A 23,279-nucleotide genomic window follows, 5' to 3' on the forward strand; every position below is an offset into this window, starting at 1 on the left:
TCCATCTTATATAGATCCTTTCGCCCATCAAACTCACTCCACACATCCACAAATTCCACACCACTCGTCATACATAACCCACGCATAAAGTCATAAACTCTTTTCTTTTGCTACCTCAAACAATTCATTCAGGTCTTCTATCATTTCCATTTTATCTCCTTTCAAATCATTCGTACCTGCCACAACAATCATTTCTTTCACCCTTTCCTTTTGCTCTGTAATAGACGCAGTTACGTCCTTTATGGTCGCCCCAGGTTGGTACGATTTTGTCAAATCCTCTACTAACACACCTCGTACTAACGAGTCTCCATACGGCATGGAGACTCGTTAGTACGAGTCCTTCATTTTGTTCATGTTCACATTCATACGTCTATTTTTCCTGTCATACCTTTTATTATTGGTTGGTTCATTCAGTCTACTTTTGTTCATGCACTCTAACTGCTGTTTTGCTCTTTCTATCGCATTATTCAACAACGCGATCTCACTCAATGCATCTATCTCATCTTTTTTGTTCTCTGAGAAACCATTTATACTATCATTCAAACTTTCTACATTCACACTCTCACAATTTTCATGTACAACCTTGCCGTTTCTTGTCATATCCCTATTTCCTTCATTCTGAAGGTTGACAAAAATATCACACTCACGATCCGAAATACACTTCAATTCCTCATTCTACCTACATTTTCTACACACATTCAATCCTTTATTATCATCTAACCACACTCCGACCGCACTCCGGAAAGCGTACATTTCACAGCTAGTACACTGGCTCATTTCTTTTATGCTACTGTTCTTTGATAACGATGGCGAACCTTCATTACTGGCCGCCATTTTCCTTCGCACAGGTGCCATATTTATTTCCAACGTGTTTTGTCAAATTATACGTTATAACACACCAAAAATAGACGCACTAAAATACGCAAGGCAAACAAAACAAAACTACACAATATTAAGTAATTTGTATCGATAACTGAAAATGATACTTATCTTATCTGGAGCTTGCACGAACACTACACATTACGAATTCATCTAGCGGCGACTTCCCGACATAGATTATGTTATAAAACACTTTAGTACACTAACCACGTTAATAAAGCTCCAATAATATACCAAAATTACACACTTAAGTCCATTAAATTGAATCCAAAACACCAATAAATCAACAAAAAACACATCTCTCAGGAGCTCTCCGGTAGCACGTCCGTTCACCAGCTAGCCTCGACACCCAGTGAACTTTGAACTTTTTTATGAACTTTGAATGAATTTCGTTTGGCATTAAGCCTATTTTTACAAAGAATTTTGTAATCCATTTCAAGGGATATAGACAACACTTTTGCTTCAGACAGCTGTATAAAACAAACTAGTTGATAGAATGACTTGCAATTTCACATGGATGCTTATGACAGATGTACCAACTTAGAAAAATAAATCATACTGATAGTGTTGCCATCTGTGATTGAGGCTGATAACTTTTCAGACCAACCATGTACTTTACCTTAAAGATTCAGCAGTGGAGCATTCCCCATCCACTCTGGCAACACATTCCACTCATTCACCACCTGCCATGCAAAAAAAAAAAAAAAAATCTCCTTTTCACTTCCTTAGGAACATGACATTTGTACAGTACTCATTGATGACCTCTCATCCTCCCATTACCCAATACAGTAATTCCACTGTATCTGTCTAATTGGCTCACCAATTTGTATGCCTGTTCTTTTATCTATATCATATCATTTGTCCTTTTATCTACCAAATTCTGTATACCACATTCCCTTAATCTCCTCATATTCAACATTCCAGAGTCCTGAGATAGTTTAGTTACTTGCCTCTGCACTCTCTCCAATATTTCCTTATTGCCAATATAACCAGATGTCTGCAAAGAAGTCCAAATGAGGCCTGATTAGTGCTTCATACAGTGGAACTCTATATTTGTCAGGGTTCTTTGCATTATAACAGAATTTTTCTGGATAAACCTTAACTTTTGCATTGAGTCCCCAGAACTTTAGTTCCCTATCTTCCAAGATCCTCAGATCCCTTGTCTCCTCCTCTTGAAGCCAAGTTCTTCAAATATGATAAACCTCATTTCATCTTCCCTGGCCATAACTTTACACTTCCAACATTAAACTGACATTCCCATTCTTTAGTCCAAAACAAAGCCTCTTGCAACATCATGTCAAAACATCCTGATATTGCTCTTCCTAATTTGGAAGAGCGATATCTACTCTCACACGCCGAATTATATCATTGATGCATAAATTAAAAGGCTAAATATAAATACACCCTCTGTCCAAAAAGAAACCGAACTTTTCGAAAATAGAAGAAACTAGTAGCGCCACCTGTTTCTTTTTGTTGTCGAAAGGGGCAACCTTCATTAGTGTATGAACTGTTTATGACATTTGTTTCATTAGAAACTGAGTTATAGTGCCAAGAGTGACAGCGTGTTTTAACGAACGGTCGGAAAATGAGTTTCAAACAGAGAGCTGTGATTGACTTTTGTGTTAAACTTGGTAAATGTTTTACTGAAACGCATCAAATACTTCAAAAAGCATATGGTAATGCTTATCCTGCTCCAGTTTATGAGCGGTTTAAGGAATTTCAAAGTGGTCGTGAGACGCTTGAGGACGATGAAAAGCTGGGCTGTCCAAAAAGTGGGTGATTTCATCAAAGAAAATCCAAAATCAACCGTGCACAACATTTTGACCGAGAGTTTGGGCCTTCATAAATTGAATTCGTGATTTGTTCCCCACAAGTTGACCAACGACCAAAAAATGTATCAAATTGAACATTGCAAGGACCTCATTAAAACTGCTCGTAAAACATTAAAACTGGTGACGAAGTGTGGTGTTTTGAGTATGAGCCCCGAAACGAAGCGCCATAGTGTTGAGTGGAGACCACCAGAAGAGGGGTATCCAAAAAAAAAGTTTCTTGGAGAAGTCAAAAGCAAAGACAATGCTGATTTGCTTCTATGATTCCATGAGCATTATCCACAAAGAATTTGTTCCGCCTGGCCAAACAGTCATTGGTCAGTTTTATCTCTTTTTGAAGCGATTGATGGCGAGAATTTGTTGCTTAAGGCATGAATATCATGATGCAGGCAGCTTGTCACTTTTGAACGATAATACACCATCTCATCATTCAAACATTGTGAGACAGATTTTGAGCAAACAACCAAGTTTGTGTGTTGAATCACTTGCCGTATTCACCTGATTTAGCACCCTGTGACTTTTTTCTCTTCCCCCGACTTCATTTGCCGATGAAAGAAAAGTATACGTGTGTAGAGGCTTAAGTGCTGTGAGGACATCATGTTGGAGGCTTAATGGATTTTTTACAACACTCAAAAAGAATTAAAATAGAATTTAATACTTCCTATATTTCGTCCTAGTCACTAGGACATCTACGGGGATTACAAAAACAATTAATGTAACATATACACAAATCACAAACAATACTAAGCCCAACCACGTGGGTGACACTAAAGTCCTATCTAGGTAGAGTGCCCTCTAAGGGCATTAGTAGGTGGCCTGGAATGTAAGGTGGGAACTCTGGTGATGAGTGTTTCCCAAATCTCCAGAAGCTTAATGCAACTGTATTTATTGAGATTTGGTTGGTTTTTGAGAGCTGCTGCTGCTTCTAAGAAAAGTCTCTCTTTCTTGAATTTGCTGTGGTGGAGCATGGTGGTTTTCTTCCATGATACCCTGTGGGTGGTGTCCAAAACATGGTCAGCCAAGCCTGAATGGCCATAGTTGTGTTTGATGATGTACGACTTGTGTTCCTCTAGACGGATGGATGCTGATCTGCCTGTCTGTCCAAAGTACGCCAGCTTACAGGAACAGGGTACTTTGTAAACTCCAGGCAGAGAGAGAGGAGGGAGCTGATCTTTCGTAGAACGGATAAGGGTAGCAAGTTTGCAGTGGGGCTTATATGCTGTGTGTAGGTTGTACTTTTTTAGTATCTTGGCTATTTCTTCGGATGTGCCACGGATGTAGGGTATGGTGATGGCATTTTTAAAATCTTGTTGACGAGAAGGACGGGGAATGGGGGAGGAGTTGATTATTTTTTTGATACTGTGATCACTGTAGCCATTGGAGAGGAAAGTGCTGTGTATGTGGTTAAGCTCAGTAGTGAGGGCGGTTCCACTGGAACAAAGATTGTGGGCTCTCTTGGTAAGGGTTTTAATAATGCCATATTGTTGAGAGGGGTGGTGGTGGGAGAGTTTGTGAATGTATCTGCCTGTGTGTGTGTGGGTTTTCTGTATACGGTGAAGGTAAGTGTATCATTAGGCAGGCATGTGACTAAGGTGTCTAGGAAGGGTAAACAATTGTTCTTTTCCTTTTCCATAGTGAACTGGATTCTTGGATGTAGACTATTGAGATGACTGAGGAAGGAGTCTAACGTGTCTGGGCCTTGAGGCCAAAGGCTTCCATGATACCCTGTTGACACCACCCACAGGGTATCATGGAAGAAAACCACCATGCTCCACCACAGCAAATTCAAGAAAGAGAGACTTTTCTTAGAAGCAGCAGCAGCTCTCAAAAACCAACCAAATCTCAATAAATACGGTTGCATTAAGCTTCCGAAGATTTGGGAAACACTCATCATCAGAGTTCCCACCTTACATTCCAGGCCACCTACTACTGCCCTTAGAGGGCGCTCTACCTAGATAGGACTTTAGTGTCACCCACGTGGTTGGGCTTAGTATTGTTTGTTATTTGTGTATATGTTACATTAATTGTTTTTGTAATCCCCGTAGATGTCCTAGTGACTAGGACGAAATATAGGAAGTATTAAATTCTATTTTAATTCTTTTTGAGTGTTGTAAAAAAATCCATTAAGCCTCCATCATGATGAAAGAAAAGCAATACAACCATCAAAAACATTCAAGCGGCAGTAACCATGACCCTCAACAGTATCCCAAAAACCGATATGAAAAACTCATTTAACGAATTAATTGACCATGCCAAATGCTGTATCAAAGCTGAGAGAGAGTATATTGATTGAAATAAATGATGTCAATAATTATAATTGACCTGTGTTTTATTTTCTATCAAAAGTTTGGTTTGTTTTTAGACAGAGAGTGTAGATCTAAAGGCTGGAGAGCATGTAGAGAGGCCTGGAGAGATGCATAATGGGAATTACAAGGAGAGATAAGAAATGGAATACATGGATAAGAGGAATAACCACAGTTGAAGACATTATCACTATTGTGAAAACCTTAAAATAACAAAGGGCAGGCCATATTGTTAGAAGAAATGTTGGACTCCAGAGATAATGAGCTGCACCCTCAAGAGACTGTGAAAAGACCTACAGGACAACCATTCAGCTGGTGGAGAGATGAAATCAAGAAACATTTTGGAGTGACCTGGCAACTATCAGATTAAGACAAGATTAAGTGGAGAAATCTTAGAATGACCTTCATCCACCAGTTGGTTGAGAATGGTTGATTATGATGATTATGATGACTCTAATTTGAAGACTCGACACTTAGGGTAGCCCCTGAGTTTCAAAACGTTTCAAAAAACGTGACATACAGACATGACATAAAAAGGCTTATCATTTTATATATATATAGGGTAGATAAAATAAACAGTGGTCCCAAAACAGAATCCTGTATTATCCAACTCATCACCTACCTTCTTCAGGACTCCAAAACGCAACTCACTGGCTTCTCTATCATACATCCCTGTAAAACGAAGCTTCCAACTGACTGTTCGTTCCCATCCTGCTCAGTTTCAACAATAATTTATCATATGGTTCTCTGCCAAATGCTTTTGCAAATTCAGATAAATCACTGTATAAGCATCTCCTCTGCTTAATACACTAGTAATCCTATTCTAAAATGTAACTGGGTTACTATAGTAAGACCTTGCTGAAAAGACTTCCATTCAAGGTTGTATTCTTTCTCTAACCAGCCTCTCCTGTGCCTCCACCATTACATCTGATGTGCATGCACACTGTTGTATTCTCCCTTATGCACTGGCATATTTTTCCTTCTTTCCACTCTTCTTGGACTATTCCTTGACATGATCGTTCCAAGTCAAGGGCACTGCTAGCTCTTTCGCACATCTCCTTAATATAAGTTGCAATGTGTCATACAGTCCCACTAAAAACAACAAAATTACATGATAACTACAGTAATTAACTTTAATGAAATGAAAGTACAGATATTTTGTACTGAAAATAACAGTACATCATCAGTGTGCAGAAACAAGCAAATCAAAGAAATGGGAATACAAGATACATACAACAATCCATTTACCAATTAAAAACTGCTGTCACATGCTAGAAATTAATATATTAATAAATAATATTATTAAAACTATACAATTCAATTATGTTGAATACATGAAACCTCAAAAGTCTGGTCTGGCACAACATAGTATTGACACTAAACACAGTATCCGGTGGGATGAAGCTCGGCCTCTCCATTGAAGCAGTTTTCAATATGAATGCCTTTTCATAGAAAGTTGCAAAGCCCTTTTACATTGGCCAAATCTGAATCAGAATGATTGTCTTCCCCCCCCCCCCCAAAAAAAAAAAAAGTTTGGGAGAGTCATTTTATGTAACCATCAAAAATAGTTTTAATATTATTATTTATTAATATATTAATTTCTAGCATGTGACAACAGTTTTTAATTGATAAATGAGATTGTATGTATCTTGTATTCCCGTTTCTTTGATTTGCTTGTTTCTACTCACTGATGATGTACTGTTATTTTCAGTGTCAAATATCTGTACTTTCATTTCATTAAAGTTAATTACTATGGTTATTGCGTAATTTTGTTGTTTATTGTCATTCCACAGGTACCTTTTTAAAGATCAGTCCCACTGACTTATTAATATTGCTTAATATTCAAGTTTCCATTCTTGAACTGCCAGTCTTCTGTACTCCTTCCTATTGTCTTTCAACACCACTCTTAAACCTTCTGCATGAAACATACTAACAAAATATTCTCTGAACATTTCCACTATATTTTCAACAGATGTGTCCTATGTTCTATCAGTAGCAACTAAAGTTATTCTATTCACTCTTTGTTCTACTGGTAACATAACTGTAGAATTCTCTAGGATTCTGCTTCAGCCAGTCCCCTTTCATATCCCAAGTTTTCCTTCCTCACTATGCTTGTCACCTTCTTAGCATGTGCCTTCTCATTCTGCTGAGGGTATCCTATTTATATCTTTCATCCTCTTTCTCAGAATCTCTTACATAATTACATAATTCATCCATTTCACTCTGTACTTTATTTGTCCACGTGACCTTAGGAATACAATTTGACATTGCTATAACTGATTTTAGATCAGAGATAGCGGCTATGAGTGCTCTACTCCAGTCATTTAGAATTAAAACTTTTGACAAGGCCTTCCAAATTATACAATGTCGCTGCTGTAAAACATATATAGTCATCCCTCGATATCCGTTTGAGTTACGTCCGTGAACCTATAAGGGAATAAATAACATTTTCAGCTATACTTTTGAACAAGACGCAAGCAAGTATAAGGTAAAGCATGCACAGTGGCAACAACGCTTTCAGCGGCAACCTTCCTCATCAGTCGGAACATGTCTTCAACAGTTCCTCTGTTGATTTTGTGTTTGAGAAATGGGTTATTTGTGTATTTATCATTAAATATTTTGCATGGCCCCTACACACACAATAAAAAAACCTAGTGAAGAATCGTAGAAAATCACGAGCAATCGATCTTGAAACGAAGTTGCAAGTTCAGATGGTCTCATTCTGCAGTGATGACCATTTTGAAAAATAAGGATAAAATCGTAGAGGCTGTGAAAGGATCTGCTTCCATTAAATCGATGATAGGACCTTGTCGAAGTAACAAGGTCCTATCAGTGATATGGAAATGCTACTTGCATCATGGATAGAGGACCTGAACCAAAAGTGCATACCCTTGTATGCACTTTTGGTTCAGTGGAACGGAACCCGGATGTAAGTCTAGGGATGACTGTACTTCTATATTTGAAGATTTGGATTTGAGTGGCTCTATATTTGATAAACACTACTCCAACAGCCTTTCTACATTTCAGACTTTTGGTAGCTTTTTTTTTTTTTTTTTTTTTTTTTTTTTTTTTTTTTTTTTTTTTGTCTAACCTCAGATATTGATATGTACTCTTTCTTTTAAGGTTACGTGGTGATCAGCAGTCATATTTATGAATTTAGGGACACAAAACGCACGTTGAAAAAATTATTTTACTGATGTCTATTAGAACCAAGCTACATGCTGTTGTACTCTACACAGGTAAATTACATCTACGTTGTTAACTAATCTTTTTTCTTAGCCTGCCCTCTAGTGATTTAAAAAAAAAAAAAAAAAAAAAACACTACAATAAACTCTGCTAAAGTCCTCACGTACTAGGATTCTTCTGGAATTATACAATTCATATTGTTATATTACGGTTATCTTTTGGATTTGTACAGTAAGGTTGCTATTGAATGTTCAGGAAAAAAAAAAAAAAAAAACTTCACCAAGTCTTCTTGTATTGAGATTTTTCTTTGTGGTTGCTATGAAGGTTGCAGATGGGTCCTCCACATTCTTGGAATGGTTAGACCATCATTTTTATTCAGATTTGGATCATGTTTGAGCTTTTCACACGCTTCCTTCAATTTCCGCTCGAACCAGGTTTTGGTGCGGTGTAGGGACTTGGTACCTTTCCAATCAATTCTGTGGTATGTTTGGAGTGCGTGGTCTGAAAGGCCGGTTTTTCCAAAATGGAGGTATTTTATGTGTCGTTTGTGTTCATCTTTCCTGATTGGGATGGTTAACCCTTTTTCCCATATGTATGGTATGTTACATGTGCATTGTATTTTGTAAATCCCTGGGTGGGCTAGGTGTGGCAGAGGATCCTTGGAAGAACTGAGTAGGTGTCTTAATTTTGTTGGGGGTTTAAAGGTGGTTTTGATGTTCTATTTGTGTAGTGTTCTGTCTATTTTTTCGGAAAGGCCTCCAACATATGGTATAGCAATAGCATTCTTGAAATCTTTTTTGTTATTAGTGGTATCTTTGTGGAGGATCTTGTGAATGGTTTTTATATTATCTATTTTTTTATAAAGGTATGTTTGATGGTCTCATATTCATGGCTAAGAGCTTGTTCATTTGAACAAATAGTTTGAGCTCTGTGTTTAAGGGTGCTTATGATCTCTAGTTTTTGTTAGCCAAGCATCTATTACTCAAAAACAAGGAACAATTAATAAGAAAGTTTCAAGCATTAAAACTACAGGAAAGCACAAGACAATTACGACGCCATAACGAAAGCAGCAGCCAATCACCCACAAATGCAGTTAGTAGCAACCAACCACCATCGGACCACTGTCTGGTTATCAACCAATTGGATTACAACCTCACCCAAGGTGAACTCTCACTACTAGAGAAAGGTTTAAATTATGCCATTGCTCAGAGGTCAGTAAATAAACTAGATATAATCTATCATATCGAGAGCGGTTTATGATCCCTCCCTGCCAATTTAGCTGACAAGATATGGATGAAAACTGCCTGTTTACTAAATTCAACCAAAAAAATTAAGCAGCAACCTAAACAAAGCTGAAAAACTGTCCCTCAAATCCCTAAAAAAAAAAATAACCGTCACATTATTATCACAAAAGCATTTAAAGGGAATGCCACTGTTGTTTTAAATCAGACAACCTACATAGAAAAAATGAACCATTTGGTATCGGACCACAACACCTACCAAATGGTAAATTACAACCCCACGTAACAAAAAGAAAATTACTGAACTACTTAAATCAGTTAACATGTGGCTGTAAGAAACAATTAAAAAATTAATACCACAGTATGCATATGCCCGCGTGCCCAGAATTTATGGCCTGCCAAAAGTACACAAAACAGACACACCATTATGTCCAATTGTGGAAGGAATTGACAGCCCAAATTACCACTTAGCCAAAAAATTAGCAGCCATACTCAAGGAATTGGTTGGTCATAACTTCCCTTTTCACCAATGTCCCAATCAATGATATTATCTTGCTCTTACAGAACATATTTCCACATGACATCACGGCCCTCTTTGCCCACGTACGCCGCTCCGGATATTTCGTGTGGCAAAACAATTTTTACCTTCAAAAAGAGGGTACAGCCATGGGCTCACGACTACCCCCCCCCCCCAAGAGTGAACTTTTATATGGAAGGCTTTGAGCAACGAGCTCTAGAGTCGGCTTGCCTAAAACCCAAAATTTGGCTCAGATACGTTGACGATATTTTCACCATTTGGCTTCATGGCTGCAAAGCACTAAATACATTCCTTAACCACCTGAACAAACAACATAAACACATCCAATTCACCATTGAAATAGAAAAAAAACAACTCTCTTCCATTCCTAGACACACACTTGTTACACGTCTTCCTTCAGGCTGTCTCTCCTTCTCAGTTTACCACAAACCTTACACACACAGGCCAGTACATACACAAAACTTCTTATCACCATCCGACACAAAAACTAGGGGTCATAAGCACCCTTAAACACAGAGCTCAAACTATTTGTTCAAATGAACAAGCTCTTAACCATGAATATGAGACCATCAAACATACCTTTATAAAAAATAGATACAATATAAAAACCATTCACAAGATCCTTCACAAATAACAAAGATACCACTAATAACAAAAAAGATTTCAAGAATGCTATTGCTATACCATATATTAGATGCCTTTCCGAAAAAATAGACAGAACACTACACAAATAGAACGTCAAAACCACCTTTAAACCCCCGACAAAATTAAGACACCTACTCAGTTCTTCCAAGGATCCTCTGCCACACCTAGCCCACCCAGGGGTTTACAAAATGCAATGCACATGTAACATACCATACATATGGGAAACAGGGCTAACCATCCCAATCAGGAAAGATGAACACAAACGACACATAAAATACCTCCATTTTGGAAAAACCGGCCTTTCTGACCACGCACTCCAACATACCACAGAATTGATTGTAAAAGTACCAAGTCCCTACACCCCACCAAAACCTGGTTCGAGCGGAAATTGAAGGAAGCGTGTGAAAAGCTCAAACATGATCCGAATCTGAATAAAAATGATGGTCTAACCATTCCAAGAATGTGGAGGACCCATCTGCAACCTTCATAGCAACCACAAAGAAAAATCTCAATACAAGAAGACTTGGTGAAGTTTTTTTTTTTTTTTTCCCCTGAACATTCAATAGCAACCTTACTGTACAAATCCAGAAGATAATCGTAATATAACAATATGAACGGTATAATTCCAGAGGAATCTTAGTACGTGAGGACTTTAGCAGAGTTTATTGTCGGTTTTTTTTTTTTTTTTTTAAATCACTAGAGGGCAGGCTAAGAAAAAAGATTAGTTAACAACGTAGATGTAATTTACCTGTATAGAGTGCAACAGCATGTAGCTTGGTTCTTATACACATGTATCCTTCTGATGATGACCTATGACCTCAATACAGGGGTCGAAATGTCAAGTTATTATTTTATTATTATTCAGTAAAATAATCTTTTCAACACGTGTGTTTTGTGTCCCTAAGTTCATAAATATGAATTGATATGTACTGATTATATTCCTGTTGGATATTTTCTGTCATTGCTTGTTTCATTTAATAGTCATTCGAAGTAATTATTCCAGATATACAAATATCCAGATTTGGTTTAATTTGAGATTCTTTCTCTGTCTAGCTCTTACTTTATAATAATGATCAGAACTGGTCCCGAAATAACCCTTTACATAATGCATAAGCAGTATACACAGCCACAAGAAGGCATTCTATGCGTTATGCGATGCTATGGCAACTGATGTGAGGTCACAGCCTCTATGTACAGGTAACCTAGTCATGAAGATACTTAATGCATGAATTTTGTTTATGCTTGGGTTAAGAATTAAAACAATAATATAATTTCTTGTATATTAAATTTACTTTGTAACCAAGTGGGAAAAAAAAAAAAAAAATCTGCAGGACTACAATGATTCCAGCACCTGGTTTAAAACTGAGCTCCTTCAACAGAGTACTTAGATTTCATAACTCTTTTAAAAGCCACGGTGTTTATATATATATAATATATATATATTTTTTTTTTCCATCTCAGAATCTTTTATAATATATAAAGTTCTTTTTTAAAGTAAGAAAAGCCTTTTCTTAAGCTCATCTAGTAAGAAACAAGCATATGGTCTAATTCAAATTTTCATGTTCGTTTCATATATAGCAAAAATGTAATTAAAAGTTGATATTTTTTCATCACTACTTCTGTATATAAATTTGTTTAGTGCCTGTCTCAAAAATGAACAACAAGCAGATAGTGAAGATGATGGAAAACTTGAATCTGACATATCCATACCAGGTTCTTCTACATCTGCAGAAGCTCGTCCCCTAATGCTTAAAAAGACAACAGGTGGAACAAGAGGAAATCGTAAGAAGGTAATTTGTTTTTCTTTAGTTTGCTTGTTGAAAGACAACTAAAAATAATAATATTCAGTCTTAAGGTTCCAATAGAATTTTGAAAATTATTATCAATGTAAATACCATAGTACAGTGTACAAGGTAAGGATTAGATAACTGCTCTACAAATTAAACATGGAGTTTTAAGCCACTTCAGGCCTCAAATAAGCAGAATGGTACTGTCACATCAGGAAATTCATCTTCCATCTAGAATTTCCTACCACATCTAGAGTACTTACTATTTCTTTCCTCTTATTCATCAGCATGATTTCAAGGGAACACAGGTTGATTCTTACTAAATTAACAGTGAATATGACTAAGTGGTCTTATGAAAATTGTTGATATGCTTAGAATCTGATCTTATATCTGGATATATGGGATAATCCTCTGTAGTTTGAAGTTAAATTGGAACATGTGGGTTGAAACTTTTGCCAACACTGACAGTTTTTGTCCTTTATTTTCAGTTTCATACTTTTTATCATCTATTGTGCTTATGTAGCTACTTAATTTCTTGAAAACAGTTTATAATCATAATATATGTTGATTAATATCTGACCTCCATGGAATCAAAGGACTCATCACGGCATTAATACTCTGACATTTTGTTCTTGCTGTTCACATGATTCATAAGGCTAACTATAAACTTAAACATGATTGTAACTAATCACTTATAGAGTAAATATCTCATCTCTGTAATTTTTTATGGCTTCAGTCATCACATATGAAGAGTTCTTTAGCTAATCACTCCTCTAATACTGTTAGAAAAGTGTTTATCATTAAATAGCATTTTGACATTCATGCAGAAGCCTATTCTGAGTAAACTTCTGTTGAATAGTCACATGGAATGTCAGAATGCCACCAAAATAAGAAAGTTGAGAACTTGAAAAGAAAGATGCTAAATATGACAAAAACTGAAAGCTAACTATACCTTTATCTATTCAAGAGGCAAAAAAGCACCCAAGAGGTGTTGAAATCATAATGAAAAAGAAACACCAAAAGTATTCTTGATAGCTGCTTTAAATCAACATGATTTTCAATGACAGAATCGTACTAATCATGCCATGTCTTTGACCAAGTGTTTAGCATCTACTTTCCATCAGGCAGGGCAGGTTTGAATCCCACCATAGTCATGGATTATTACTGATAGTTATTACTGATTACTCCTCTTTCATTGAAAGTTACATGCAATGAAAGAGGAGTAATCAGTAATAACTTTAAAATGACCAATTCAAATGATAGAAGTGTAAAGCAAATTGAATTTTGGGAGCAAATGAAAAAAATCTTTCTATTCAGTAATGAAACAGTAGACTTATATATATCTCTAAAAGCCTAAATGCTAAAATCAGAAACAGACAGATAATATAATGATTAATATTGGATTTAAAACAGTGTATATATATATATATATATATATATGTGTGTGTGTGTGTGTGTGTGTGTGTGTAATTAATTTTTTAACTTGGGGATACTGTATATTAGGGTTACCAAGTAATTTTATAAGCTTGGTTATTTAACTCCTAATCCCAAGTATGCAAACAATTAAGGTTGCGCCTGAAACATAGTTCAAGTCTAAAGATGGTACAACACCAGGGCAACTCATTGTAAAGGTGGGTAAAGCTCTGATCACTATTCTTAGTATTTTCCCATAATGTAAAGCACATCTCACTGAAAGATGTATACTGCAATACATTATGGGTGGGGGTCACTACCCAGACTGGTTTCAAACTTTTTTGAGGTCTCCTCAGTAAGGTTTTAGTAATACAGAGCCTTATCAACCTTACCTATAGAAGTTGCTGCAAGGTGTTTTTATTTTTAATAAGAATCTCTGGAGGAGATATAGATGTAATTAATTTTTTAACTTGGGGATACTTTACAATGAGTTGCCCTGGTGTTGTACCATCTTTAGACTTGAACTATGTTTCAGGCACAAACTTAATTGTTTGCATACTTGGGATTAGGAGTTAAATAACCAAGTTTATAAAATTACTTGGTAACCCTAATATATATATAATTAGAAAAAAGATTCAGAAATAGTTCTGCATAAACAGAATAGTAGCAAGAAGTAATTCTAAACTAATGCTGTACAACATTCCAGTTGTCTCAAAATTAAAAGGATAAAAACATTGAGAATAAATAACCTTGCTTGTACTTCATTGCCCTAAGGAATAATAATAATAGTTAAAACTTTTTCCCAATATCTATCCCATTTAATTTCATAGCTGTATTGGCATACATATTTTTTGATATCTACTTCTACTTATCCACTCATGCAAGGTGCAGCCCAAAAGTTTTGAGACTAATGTTACCACAATCATTGTGTGCCATATGTTGGCTGTCTGTCATTATCCTGTGTTCAGCAGTTGTTAACGCACAAAAATTCTAATGGAGTAGAGGAGCAGTTTTTTCTGGAAGACATCAGCAGATTGTCTGAACATGCAAACAGCTGCATCAGCCAAAGAGGAGTCTACTTGGAACTTTAACCTAATATATATATATACACACATATATATAGTGAAACCTGTGGTGTGTCCATAACTACAGAATAACGTGTATTCCACAGTAAATAAATTTTTTATTATGTAAGTATTTCATTCTATGTATCATAAGACATCATCAATGCAACTATTGAACAACAATAGGAATTGAATTTAAAAAAAAAACAGTAGTGCATATGCTTAAATTGGAATCCCTCTATGTATATGTATACAGTCGTGATTTCATGGATTAAAAACTACTGCACTGAAATTAAGATTATTTAAATTAAATTAAAATATAGCAGATAATTATTTAATACAGAGTGGGATAACAATTTCCCAAACTTTTGGAATAGTGAGACAGTTGTTCTAATTAAAATTAAATCTATGAAGTAAGCCTTGAGCACTTTCTTTATATAAATGCTCATGTTTATATGTGGATCTATTTAGTAGCTTATCATTTTGCCATTGGATCCTGTGGTTAGCATTATCGATTCCATATTGTGCAAGGCCGGATTTGTGAGGTTGGATAAGGTGGATGTGGTGTTGATGTTCAGAAATAAGTTTATTTATTTATAGATCTTCCTGTTTGTTCATAGTAAGACAAGTTACACGAACATGCTATTTGGTATATGCCAGGTGGCATCATTAGTGAGAGTTTCTTTTGGAGACAGTAGCAAGTTGTGAATTTGGTTGATGGGTTTGTAGGTAGCAATGATTTTTTATTTTTTTATTCTGTCTACCCAAAACCAACTTTTTCAGGTCACTATATTCATATACATTAGCTAACCATCCATCTCAAAAAATGTGGCATCATAAAATCTTTAGTATCCAGAGTAGATTTTATTTTATTTTTTATTTTTTTTTTATCACTAGAGGTCAGGCTAGGGAAAAGGATTAATTAACTACATAGATTTAGTTTACCGGTATACTCGGCATGAGCATGTAGCTTGGTTCCTTATACACCTGTATTCTTCCAATGATGACCTCGATACAGGTGTAGAAACGTCACGTTTTATTTTGTTAGTAATTAATAAAATAATCTGTTCCACACGTGTTTTTGTGTCCCTAAATTTATAAATATGAATGCTAATCACCGTGTAACCTTAAAAGAAAGAATGAGTTGATATTTTCTCATAATTTTTGCCACACTTTCAGAGCCTTTAATATATGGTATAGGAGTCATGTGGACTTCTAGTCTGGAATGATTTGTAAGAGCGTAGTTAATTATTTTTTGGATTGATATTGGATTATATCCATTTAGTAAGGCTCTTTCTTTGATAATTTCCGATTCTTGTTTTAGGGATTCTTCAGAATAAATCTTGTGTGCTCTGGATACTAAAGATTTTATGATGCCATATTTTTGAGATGGATGGTTAGCTAATGTATATGGATATAGTGACCTGAAAAAGTTGGTTTTGGGTAGACAGAAGTGGAAATGGATCCATCTTGTTTGTGCTGGATGTGTACATCAATAAATGAATACCTTTTGATAATTCCTTTTCTATTGTGAACTTAATCCAAGGATGCTGGATGTTGATTTTTTGTAGAAATGAGTAGAGTTTAGGTTCTGTGTGACTCCAAACTGCAAAGGCATCATCAACATAGTGTAGCCACATTGTTGGTTTTGGGTCAAGAGCAAAAATTCTATCTTCTTGGTGTTCAAGAAAAAAAGTTGACCAAGTTAGGTGATAAGGGTGAGCCTATTACTGTTCCTTCCTGTTGTTTATATATCGAGTCATTCCAAAAGTAATGTTGTTTTTATCAATAATGCTCTTCCAACATTCTGAAAGTTTTGTAATGCCATTTTTATAGAATTCAGGAGATTTGGAGGCGAAGAAGTCACATAGGCTCAATTTCAGTGCCTCTAATGTATCACATTGTTCAATTTTCGTTAATGAAATGTTCCAAACTTCGAAATAAGTGGTAATCTGAAGGTGCAAGATCATCAGAATACGAAGAATGTGGAAACTTTTCCCAGCCAAGTTCCTCAACCTTGGTACAGGTGATTCTTGCACTATAAGGGCATGTGTTATCATGGTGAGAAACAACACCCTTTCGATTGACAAGAGAACACCTTCTCTTTCAGTTTTTCATTCAATTGATCGAGTTGTTCACAGAATATTTCAGCTGTGATTGTGTGGTTTATGGCAAGAGTTCAAAGTGTATAATACCAGCCATATCCCATCAAACACTTAACAAAACCTTCTGAGAGTGAAGGTCTTGTTTTGACTGAGGTTTAGCCTGTTCCCCCTGAATGACCTAACTGCCTTCAGTACTTAACATTCTTATAAAATATCCACTTTTCATCACCAGTGACTACACAACTCAAAAACGGAGATTGAACCTCAAGAATGAAAAGCAATGCAGATGTTGACGTGCTCTTTTTGTGTTGTTTGTCAGTTTATGAGGAACCCACTTGCCAAGCTTAGGCACAATCCCAAGTTTTTGCAAATGGCAATGGATTGTCGATGGTGATGAGTTAAGATCTTATGCTAAATCTTCAACAGTTTTGCACTAAATCTTCATCAGTTGCATTGGCATTTCTTGCAGTAGTGGCTTCCAGCATATCATTATCGAGAAAGACACAGGGTGCTGAGAATGAGAGGAGCTTTCAAGCTAAAGTCCCTTTGTCAAAATTTTTGGAACCATCGCTGGCACTTTTGCACATTCAAAACATTATCGCCATATACTTTTTGCACATTTTTATCAGTGTTAGCAGGATTGTTGCCTTTTTTGAACTTGCAAAGCATCACATGCTTGATGTTCTTGCAAGGTGGAATTCCTTAGAATGAGGCCACCTCAGCTCAGTGGTATTTCATCATCATCATTAAATTCCTGCCATGTACCCTCAAGGGGGAGTACAGGATATGATAGTACTACATGAAAAATTTACATCATTACTAACTTCCTACCTACAATTTTCCTCCAAATTAGTCTGTTACTTGTCATGACTCCAACATTACCAGATCTTATATTTCTGTCTTCTAAGGCACTTTTTACCGTATCAATCCACCTATATCTTGGTCTTCCTCTGGGTCGTTTTCCTGCCAACCTGGCAGAGAGCACTTGTTTTGCTAATCTTTCCTCGCCCATTCTGTTTAAGTGACCATACCACCTGAGATTAGCTCTGCTAACACATTCCTGGATGCTGACAATGTCAATTTCTTTCCTAATATCCTCGTTTTTAATATGATATTGCCATTGATGATCTGTTCACGCCTCTTATCTTTCTCATGACTCTCATATCTGTGGTCTCTAGTCTTTGGTCAAGTGTTTTACTTCTGGCCCAGCTCTCAGATCCATAAGTTAAAACTGGTTTGAACACTGTCTTGTATACAGCTAATTTAGTGTTCCAACTAATTTCTCTCTTATTCCATATGAATTTATTCAATTGACTTCCTTCCATACCAGCTTTGTTGATTCTGTTGTCTCTTTCCATATTTAATTTACCATCTTCACAAAAAATCATGCCTAAGTAGTTGAAATGTTTTACTTGTTCCACAGGTTCTCCATTCACAACACAGTTGACATTTTCAATGATTCTGCCTATTTTCGTTGTCTTTGTCTTTTTATTGCTGACTTTCATACCATATCTATTACAACAGTTATTCAATTTAGTCAGAGAATCTTGCAGACTTGTAGCGGATTTATTTAGAAGTATAACATCGTCTGCATAAAGCAAAGAGCTGAGATTAACATCTCCAATTCTAATATATCATGTTTAATACCACTTTCCTTCATAATGTGATCCATATAGATAATGAATAACAAAGGGGATAATGTACATCCTTGTCTCACACCAAATTTAACATTAAACCATCTTCCTGTACTTCCATCAATTCTAACTGCTGACTTACAACTCAAATAAAGACTAAGTATTGATATAATGCCCCATTGACACCATATAACTGTAGCATATTGAATAGTTTCTCTCTTGGCACCTTGTCATATGCCTTTTCCAAATCGACAAAACTTAAATACAGATCTTTGTTATATTCCCATGATTTCTCCACTATTTGTCGTAAAGTGAAGATCTGATCCTGACAGCCTCTATTTGACCTGAATTCAGCTTGTTCTTCACCAAGCTTTTCTTCCACAATTCTTCTCAACCGTTTCTCAAGTATACTTGCATATATCTTACCAGGAACACTCAATAGGGATAGACCTCTGTAATTCTCACATTCAGTTTTATTTCCCTTTTTATATATAGGTACTATGAGAGCTCTACTCCAATCATTGGGAATTCGTCCCTTTGTCCAGGCATTCTGAACTATGTAGTGCAGCCACTGTAAGACTTTTATACCACCATACTTCAGCATTTCTGGTCGAATATCATCTACTCCTGCTATTTCAAGCCTTTGATGGCTTTTTCTACTTCAAGTATGGATATGTATTCCTGACTGCATGCCTGGTCAGTGTTTTTTATCACTGCTTGTTTCATTTAGCAAATTTTCAAAGTAATTACTCCATACTTCAAGGATATCTTTTTCTTCCATTTTCATTTCCACCTTTATCACCTCTAACTCCTTTTACAGCACTCTTTTCTCCATTCCTAAGCTTCTTCAACAACCTCCAGAATATTTTGCCACCTTCTTGATATTTATTTTCTATGTTCTTGCCAAAGTCCTCCCATGACTTTTGTTTAGCTAGACATACTGTTTAGCTTTCTTACATTTGTCTCTGTATTGTCTAAGAGCACAAGCGGACTTATTTGCCAGGAACTTTTGATATGCTTTCTTCTTTTCCTTCACTGCCTCTTTAACTTCCTGTGTTCATCATGGAGTTCTAATTTTTCTATCCCTGCAGACAACTTCACCACATGCCTCACTAGCTGAATCAATCGGGGTTTTCTTCAAGGCTTGCCACTGAATCTCCAAGGTTTGGTTCCTGTTCTCAAACTCTTTCATTTTTTCTTCAATAATCTTTGTGTATTTTAGTCTATAGTTCACATCTGAGAGCTGCTCAACTTTTATTCGCTTTAAAACTTTCTTACGTGTTATTCTTTTCAGTATGAAATTCAGTTTTATCCTACTCAAGACTAAATAGTCATTGCTTCCAATTTCAAATCCTCTGTACACTCTGGTATCCTGCACCACGGAGAAAACATCGCTAGCAACAATAACATAGTCAATGAGACTTTTCTTATTCCTTGTCTCTTCTCTCCATGTGAATTTGTGCACATTTTTATGTTGGAACATGGTGTTAGTAATAACCAGTCCATGTCCTGAGCAGAAATATCCAACAGGTATTTGCCATTATTATTAGCTTTGCTGTTTTCTCCAAATTTTCCTAAAGCATTTTTGTATGTCTGACAATCACTTCCTACTCTGCTATTTAGATCCTCACAAGGACCAACTTTTCCTTTTTCATTGTGTCAGTAGCTTTCTCTAGAGCCTCAAAAAAATTCCTCCACTTGTACCTAGTAGAACCTTCTGTGGGACCATAGGCACAAATGAGTCTCATTGTCCAGTTCACCATTCTGATATTTGCCCACATCACTCTATTTGAGGCTGCCTGCCATTCAAGAAGATTAATCTCATATTTAGTGTTGAATACTATGGCTACTCCTTCTTTTCCTTGATTGTCATTGCCTGAATATAACATTTTGTATTTATTGCTCAAAAAGATCTCACCAGTTTTTGTATTTTTTTGTTTAAGTCACCCCTATTATGTCAATCTGGTACTTATCTAATTCATCCGCTAGCTCCATTTCTTTGTAACCTGATGTGATTGCAAATTTGAATAATTCCATTATGTCTGGAAATTTTTGGGTTAACAATTCTATTGTTTCTTTGTGAGGGATATTAGTGAAGAGAGAGAAAATGGTTTCCACTACTCTAACATTCAGATGGTACTGCAGTTACCATCTAGATGTTAGAATGGTCTGCAGTCACCCTTGTCTTGAGTTACCTCATCTAAAAACAAGGCTGACATACTGGCATTATTCTTCTCTTCCAAATCCTGCATTGATGACCTGGCCAAAGTTCCCTCTACTTCACTAAGAACAGCTCTCTCCAGAAAGGAAATCCTTAATAAAAAAGTTGAGAAAGTTAGGTGATAAAGGTGAGCCCATTACTGTTCCTTCCTGTTGTTTATATATTGGGTCATTCCAAAAGTAATGTTGTTTTTATTAAAAAAATGCTCTTCCAACGTTATGAAAGTTTCATAATGCCATTTTTATAGAATTCAGGAGTTAAATATTGTATTCAGAAAACCTGAATACAATATTTAACACAATATATTATGTTAAAAAGTGTGCTCTAGAATTAACACCTATCCTCTATTGCCTCTTCAATTTATCCTATTCAACTGGCATCTACCCTACAATATGGAAACAGGCTCGCATTCAGCCCATCTCAAAGAAAGATGATAAGAGTAAAAGTTGACCAACAAACTACCATCCAATTTCTCCCACTATATGACACTTCTGTTCTCTCTAAAATTATGGAGAAGGTCATCAACAATCAACTCTTGAACCACCTGGAGACCTACCAACTAATCGGTGACCATCAGTACAGATTCCGCTACTTGCGATTTATGGCTGATCTTGTTTTCACTACCCACCTATGGACTTAAGCCATGGAAAAATTTAGAGAAACTCATGGTTGTCCTTGACATTTCAAAGGTATTTGATCAGATTTGATGACAAAGGCTTACTTAGCAAACTGTCATCTTATGGTCTGCCTTCTACACTCTGCAACTGGATCACCAACTTTCTCACTGGTCACTCAATATGTGTCATGGTGGACAGTTTCATCTCCTTAGAGTTATCCAATGCAGTAGTACCTCAGAGTTCTGTTCTTTCACCTACTCTCTTCCTCTTGTATATAAATGACCTGCTCTCACAGACTTCCAATCCTATCCATAGCTTTGTTGATGATAGTACATCCCCTTTCCTCCTTCTCATTTGACAAACTTTGTAGGGCTCAAATATTAATATCCTCAAGATCCACATTACCAGTGGCCTGAACTCTGATCTCCTAGCAATATTCTAATAGGGGCAAGTACAATCTTGTAGACTTCAATGCCACCAAAACTCAGTCCTGTCTGATCTCTCACAAGAAAGAGCTTGTATCCCCTCCCCCCTTTACCTTAAATACAAGTAACCCTCGAATAATGCAGGTGTTAGGTTTCATAGAAATGCCGCATTATATAAATCTCGTTATGCGAGACTCAGATCACATAGAAAAATTAGTTATGTTTCGAAATCTTTTTTTTTTTTAAATTATATAAATAAACAACAATGGCATATCCCACATTACCTGAATTAAATAAAAATATATTTTTATTTAATTCAGATAATTCATGTACATTAAGAAAACATCTAAACTATGAAACAAATACATAGTATAAAATTATAAAAAATAAAAATTGTATGTAAACTTCATTACACTTAATGAATAAATGTTTTAGGCAAAATAAAATAAAGTACATATTTTAATCATCATCATCTATGTCTTCAAAGATAACATTTCGTAGATGTTCTTAATAAGACCTTTCTATGCTATGCTGCACTATGCTGCAATTTTTTTATTAAGTACATGGAGCTAAACAAATATCCAATTATCTCATGAATTTTCTGGATTGCTCCATTGAAGGATCATTATCAGTAAAATAACTTTCTTGTCAAGTCAATCCTTCTACTAATTTCTTTAAACTGAATTCTTTAATGGATTCATTGCAATCAGAATCTTCATCAGAACATTCCCTGCTATTTGCTTCAACGCCATCTATTAATTGTACCAGTTCCTCCTCATTTAAATCTATTTCCCTATCGTTTAATTCACTAATTTCGTTAACAACCATATTGCAAAAGCCCTCTCCACCAAAAACGTGTGCTACGTTTATTATACGACTTAGCTCGGAATCCTTTGGAGGTACGAAATTTTGTTCCAGAACGGCTTTTTTTTTTTCCCCCAGGAAGCATTCAGTGTAGAGGGGTGTAATTCCTTAATGGACAGAGAAATAATTTTCACACAAGTCAATATTGAAAACACTTTCCATGCTTGAGGCAGTGTCATGTTTGGATTAGATTCCATTTTTTTTCCCAAAATTAATTGAATGTTTGGCAAATATAATATGACTTAAATGTTGATGTTATTCCTTGGTTGATTGGTTGAATAAGTGAAGTAGTATTAAGTAGCAAAAAAGTTATTTTAATAATTGGATGGCTTAAATTTGTTGTGTGGTCTGGTGCATTATCTAAAATTAGTAGAATTTTGAATTCGATATTCTTTTTCTTTGTGTAACTTTCTACATCGGGTAAAAAACACTTGAAAAACCAATTTTCAAACATGCTAGCTGTAACCCGTGCATTTTTATTGGCCTGGCAATAAACAGGTAGGGTAGACTTGTCGAGCCCTTTCATAG

General features: G+C 35.9%; 1 protein-coding gene across 2 annotated transcripts in view; it reads left to right on the forward strand.

The window, feature by feature from the left end:
• The window catches only part of LOC150106788 (receptor expression-enhancing protein 1-like), a 171,109-nt gene that overhangs the window by 135,373 nt on the left and 12,457 nt on the right, over positions 1-23,279 (forward strand). For both annotated transcript variants that reach the window (XM_090392700.1, XM_090392701.1), the window contains one exon: positions 12,261-12,411. In XM_090392700.1, coding sequence (XP_090248826.1) covers positions 12,261-12,411 — 151 coding nt within the window. The remainder of the gene's footprint in view (positions 1-12,260; positions 12,412-23,279) is intronic.

The sequence above is a fragment of the Typopeltis vanoorti genome, chromosome 5 (genome assembly GCF_054136105.1).
Source record: "Typopeltis vanoorti isolate ZY-2024b chromosome 5, IOZ_Tvanoo_1.0, whole genome shotgun sequence".
NCBI classification, from domain to species: Eukaryota; Metazoa; Arthropoda; class Arachnida; order Uropygi; family Thelyphonidae; genus Typopeltis; species Typopeltis vanoorti.